The sequence below is a fragment of the Pseudopodoces humilis genome, chromosome 2, assembly GCF_049639895.1.
Source record: "Pseudopodoces humilis isolate 2021_Gansu_Grassland_sample_001 chromosome 2, ASM4963989v1, whole genome shotgun sequence".
Lineage (NCBI taxonomy): Eukaryota > Metazoa > Chordata > Aves > Passeriformes > Paridae > Pseudopodoces > Pseudopodoces humilis.
The window spans coordinates 93,135,011-93,140,585 of NC_142201.1; the positions used below are offsets into that span (position 1 = coordinate 93,135,011).

General features: G+C 46.3%; 1 protein-coding gene across 1 annotated transcript; it reads right to left on the reverse strand.

Moving 5' to 3' along the window:
- Positions 1-3,955: 3,955 nt before the first annotated feature.
- On the reverse strand, positions 3,956-5,270 carry LOC102112063 (apovitellenin-1-like). Its single transcript, XM_005523922.3, has 3 exons — positions 5,210-5,270; positions 4,710-4,869; positions 3,956-4,055 (listed from the first exon to the last, which is right to left on the reverse strand). Exons 1-3 carry the CDS (start codon positions 5,268-5,270, stop codon positions 3,956-3,958), a joined length of 321 nt encoding a protein of 106 aa, XP_005523979.1.
- Positions 5,271-5,575: the final 305 nt, after the last annotated feature.

The window sequence follows — 5,575 nt, forward strand, 5'->3', positions numbered from 1 at the left end:
ACAAAGAAATGCTTTGATAAGTGGCCTGGTCGCATATCACCCCTAAATCTAAACATAAACAAATCTGCAACATAGGATCATATAACGCGGCACACCCTTTCTCCCCCACAAATAATTGTGTCTGCAAAGCACAGCGTGGTCACTACACACCGAGGCTAAAGGAGCCCCCATCTCTGGGGTGAGCACGCAGGTAAGCGAGAAAACACATGCGAAAAACTTTCTGTGTCTTATGGAAACAACATTCGAACCCTCCCCACCCAACCCCGGCCGAGCTGCAGCCTCTCGACCCCAAGCCGAACGCGCTCCCCGTTCCACGGGGTCAGGCGGCCAGCGGGGCGGGATTTACCTGTCCCAGCCTCACCACAGAGTGGGATTATGGCCGTGAAACCTCTCCTCCCTTCCTTCAGCCACTCCTGCCCGACTCCCGCCTCCCCGAGCATCTCCTGCGGGGCTGGGGAGCCCTTGTCCTCCGCAGGACGAGGGAGGGCGCCGGGAGGACGCGGGGGATGAGGGGACCCGGCGGCATCGCGTGCGAAGCGGCGGCGGCGGCGGTGCCGCTCTGAGTCAGCGGAGGCACCGCGGGCGGGGAGCGGAGGGGAGCGGGGGAGAGCCGGGGAGAGCCGGGGAGAGCGGAGGGGAGCGGAGGGGAGCGGGATCTGACTAATCCCGGCCGCCCGCCCGGCACGCAAGGCGTCCCCCGAGCCCCTCCGGAGGGAGCGCTGCCCCGCAGCCACCCGCTGCATCCTTGTGCCTTTTTTTCCTTACGGACTTCTCGTACCCATGCGCACGCCAGGGCCCCGTTTGTGATTTTGGCATTTACGTTTAAAAGCTGGGAAAGCCTCTTTGGCAAAAGTCCTTGGGGGAAGGACAGAACCATCAGAAGGATGAACGTGTCAGCTCTGCGCCTTAGCGCGCGTCCAGCATCTCAGCTCCTTCCCCTCGCTGTGCCTGCCCGCACGGCCCTCACCAGAGGACAAAAACTGCGGTACCCTGAGATGGAATGTCTGTGTGTGTGTGTGGGGGGGTGAGTACCAGCCATTAGTTTCAAATATTTTACAAGACTTTTTCCAGTGCTTGCCTTCTCAAACATCCTGCGCTGGGCTTTCCGCTGCTGGAGGAACTTGGGCTGTCCGTCAAAAAGGACAGCAGCCACTGCTCAAAGCAGCACAGAGCCCGAGGTGTTCATTCCCTTAGCATTAATTAGTGATTTTTCCGAGTGTTGAAGAGGTGAGGGGAGCTAGAAAGTGTAAAAGCTATCAACACTCTGAGACACTGAAAATGGTGTAAAGTACCCCATAATAAATACTCTGCAAGAAACGGTGTTTTTTTGCAGAAATCATGAACACACAAAGGGTTATTCCCCCAGAAACAAGAGAAACCTGACATTTCTTAAGATTTCATTTTAATTGACTCAGTTGAACCAGTGACACCACAAGCTTTTCCAAATCTGCAAAGTGAATGATAATTACTCAACAAGAAAGTTTCTATGACATGAGTCTCACTGAAACGAATGCTTCACTTACATAGCCTCTCCAAGAATCTTGAAACACTCAGTGAACTCTGCAACAGACATCACTTCAGAAGTGATTTCTGTATATATTTTAAAAAGAAATTACAGATTAACTTGTTTATTCCAACTGAAAATTGAGAGTAGGTATGAAATATTTTAACACTGAGAGATAAAATGACGCTCTCATTACATGTCCCATGAATTTGCCCCAGGGTCCTTTCTGGGATAAAAATCTTCTTTTTACCTTTACACAATCCCAGCCTGAATGCTGTCTCAGCTGCTATTTTCTATCTTAAAGGATGCCAGTAACACCAGGGGCAGTGGAAGGTTGCCTACTTTGCTCTTCATAGGTTGCCCCACATTGTAGATTGTACAAGAGATTAACTATCTGGAATGTTTTCTACTTATTTTTTTCAAGTGTGAAAATGCATAGATAACTAACTACATGATCAGGAGATTGAGTACAAACAAACACAGAGATCTGCAGTCTGATTCTGTTTTGCCCATCTGCTAAAATCAGACATCAAACTGCTAAACAGGATTCATCTAGCTTGGGTTTTCTGGAGGTTACATTACAAAGAAGCAAACGGATATAAATAAATGCATTTAACAAAATGTCAACTTATGTTAAGTTTTAGTGCAGAATTCATACCAGCTACTGCACTGCTCCAGCTCTGCAGTGGTACAGTACAGAAATGCCACTGGGTTGCATTGGTGAAGTCACGCAACAGGTTCAAAATGCAACACTTTCCAAACTTTTTCTACTCTTTTTGGCAGTGCATACAAGTAGCTAGAAAAGGCTGAAGCACATTGTTCCAGAACACCAAATTCTTAAGAACACATTCAGGCTCTTTCAAATGACTCATGACTTTCACTCTTTCAGAAAGAAATACTTTTGAAGTGCCAGAAGAACAAAGTCTATTCTGAGAAAATTACTCCTTGGCATAAGAGGGGATTTAAGTCGCAGGGCTTCTCCTTATAAGTGTTATATTTGGGGAAAAAAAACCCAACCACTGAACAGACACATGCAAAGCAAGCAGGAAGGAATTCATCCCTGTACCAAAAGAGCTAGAGGTCCTGGATTTTTCATGTGGTAAATGGTCTTATCAGCCAAAACTTCTGCTTTTCTGAATCTCCTCCTAAATACTGGTGCATTTACATAATACATGTGCATTTACATATGTAATACATATCTCCACCATTCATTGTGGCTGGAGAAGCACAGACTAAGGGAAACAAGCAGCAATGAATAAAACCTGCAAAACAGCTCTGCAGAAGTGGTGAAGCCACTGGAGATGGAAGAACTTGCTGCTCTGCATGGGGTCACTGATCTCAATGTGATTGCACATGGCAAAAAGGAGCTGCTGGGACAAAGAAAATGGAAGATGAGGGGATTTTATACCAGGCAAGTGGTTAAGTACAAGCTCATAGCTCATCTGACTGATAATTAAAGAAACAAAACAAAACAACAAAATAATGGGCTTGCTTTAGTCTCTGCCACGGTCTCCCACTGCGATTTCAGAAAAATTGCCTACTTGTTTCTGCTTGCTTATGAGAAAGAAGATGGATTCCTTTGTCCACTGTGGGCACCTGGGCTGATGCAGTTACACAGGATTGATGAGGACCTGCTAGGTCTTCATGCACAGCACTGGACATAGGTGTTCCTCTCATAAATTGGTCAAGATAGTGAGAAATTTTCCACTCATTTCTCTTTTGGAAAAGCTCATTAGTAGCCTCTCTGGCTGGCCAATGAAACACACTTCCTAAGTCCTGTTTAGGTTGATGGACAGTTTAATTTAGTGGCACTTGTTTTCCCAAATTGTCTGAAATCTTCAGACACGTGATACAGGTGCACCTACTTGCTTCCTACCTAACCAAGGAGCACAGTCACTTGCACAATCAATTGTGGCTGCTCTGGAAGATGCTCAGGTAGTGCCTCCTCCACCCAAGAAGAATCTGAGCTTGGTTAAAAGTGCCTGAACACTCAGGGTTTCTTAGCATTGCCTGCAAAAACTTCTTGTGACTCACAGCTACATTCTCAGCAGAATGGGAGCCAAGGTGAGTCAGATTCCGTAACTGTCAATACAAACAAGAAACTTAAGGAAGTGTAACAACCAACATTTTTTTTATTAGAGGGGCAATGGCCAAGCCATTCAGGAGGAATTAATTTTCAAGATTTGGCTACAGAAGAGCTCTACAATCTCTATATTGCCTTCCCCATGCTCAGCCGCTTGATTTTTTTTTTCTGGGGAAGCTTCAGCAGATGCCTTCAGCAGACGCCTTCCATCTTTTGGTCTTTGAAGGTGGGTTCCCTCTAGTGGCATTAAGAGGAGCATCGATTCTGCCTTACTGACTGATCTTGGTCCGTAGGAGGGGCAGGGGGAAAGAGGACACTGCAGGGTGTTACACACTCACATCAGGAAACACTGACTTGTCTTCATTTGGCTAATAGCCTAGGACTTTTGTGTACCACAGGTTCTTTATTTTTTCAATCAGCTGTTCAAACATTATACTGACTTTAGTTGCTTCTTTGGCGATTCTCTGTCTGCAGGAGACAACAGAGAGTGTGGTAAGATACGTAAGTATGTGAGTAAGTACATAAGTAACATCTGCCGTAGTTACCACCCTGCCTGTCTCTGAGAGTGCAGAGCTCCTCAGCAGTCCTAGAGGGGTTTTCCTCAGAAGACAAGAATAGGCAGTACATGCTTGCCATGAGTTACATGAAACTGTCTCTAGGCTGATCATGCTTTTCCTTTTGTGAGGAAACTCATTCCTCTGCCTTGAGCAAGACCTATGCACAGCTAGAGACTGTTCTGTGATTTGCATCAAGTGATGCTGGCACACTGAATACTCAGCCCCTCACAGCACTGCAGCACCCTTCCAAAGGAGCTGATTCCCCACCAGCCAGCAGCCCCTTCCCTCACTACCCACGGATAAAGAGCAGTACCCGCCATCCCTGTGAACACTGTCACATACAATGCACCTCCCTGGGAAGAGCTTGTGCTTTCACAGGAGACCATATCACCTCACCCCACCTTCCAGCACCTTGCTCCCTTGTTATATCAGGCTTTGGTTGCTGATTAATTCCCCCTCTGATCTGCCCATATAGACAGTTGATTAATCTATTCTTTCCCCCACACCTCCCTCTCCCTTTTCACACATGGCTGTTGGAATGTTAGTACAGAGAAGTTTTCCGTACCTGGCCGCAATAACTGTTGGGCTCTGGACAGTATCCAACAGGAACTGACTGACTTTGGGGGACACTTTGTTCACAGCTTCATAGAAGTAAGATGCAACAGTCTCAGGGATGGCCAGCAAGTCACGACGGTCTCTCTCAAAGATGGACTTTGACTGCACTTCTGAGAAAAAAAAGGCAAAACCCCATGAGGCTTCTCATGCCACTTGTGTCTCTGGTATCTTCCCCTAGGTGCAGGGGAAGAGATTTGAAATTCAGAACTTCTCCCAGAATTCGCTCCAGCAGCATCCAGTATTTAAGTCATAGACCTTCCATGGCAGAGTATTTTCACCAAGTATGGGCAGTTTTCATGCTAGATCTCTACTGACTTGTTCCCCGCTGCCAAGCAGTGTGCATTCGTGGTGTCCAGCTGAATTATTTGGCTTCAGTCCCACTTCATGATATGTGAGAACCTGTAGAGCTGAGTTTTGTCTCAGGGAAACAGTAAAGCTTTTCAGACTTACCAGGGAGAGTGGTGCTAAGGAGCAGAATCAGAGCTATCACCAATGCCCTGGACTGCAGCATGGTTTGAGTACCAGTTCTGCTCTCTACGCAGAGAGACCTGCAGGAATCAGCATACAATGTTTGGGTTGTTTTCAGAGAAATAAAACATGGTGGTTAAACACCAGATTTTTGCCACAAACCTAGCCAATAAACAAAGACAAGAACAGAAAGATCATGGTGCATTTTCTCTGAAGAAGTGAGGAAAAGGCAGTATGAAAATAAAGGTATCCTTTTCTTTGTATAATCGCAAATATCCACAATAATAACTTTCAGAGCTCAAAGAAATATGGGCAGCTAAAGCTAGTTCTTTTATATGACAGCTAAAA

Bases quoted from the DNA above. Each gene is read 5' to 3' on its own strand.
- LOC102112063 (XM_005523922.3), bottom strand. From the start codon at position 5,270: ATGCTGCAGTCCAGGGCATTGGTGATAGCTCTGATTCTGCTCCTTAGC. The intron at 4,870-5,209 runs GTAAGTCTGAAA...TTTTTTTCTCAG, and splicing joins CCTTAGCACCACTCTCCCTG to AAGTGCAGTCAAAGTCCATC. The intron at 4,056-4,709 runs GTACGGAAAACT...TGTCTCCTGCAG, and splicing joins CCAACAGTTATTGCGGCCAG to ACAGAGAATCGCCAAAGAAG.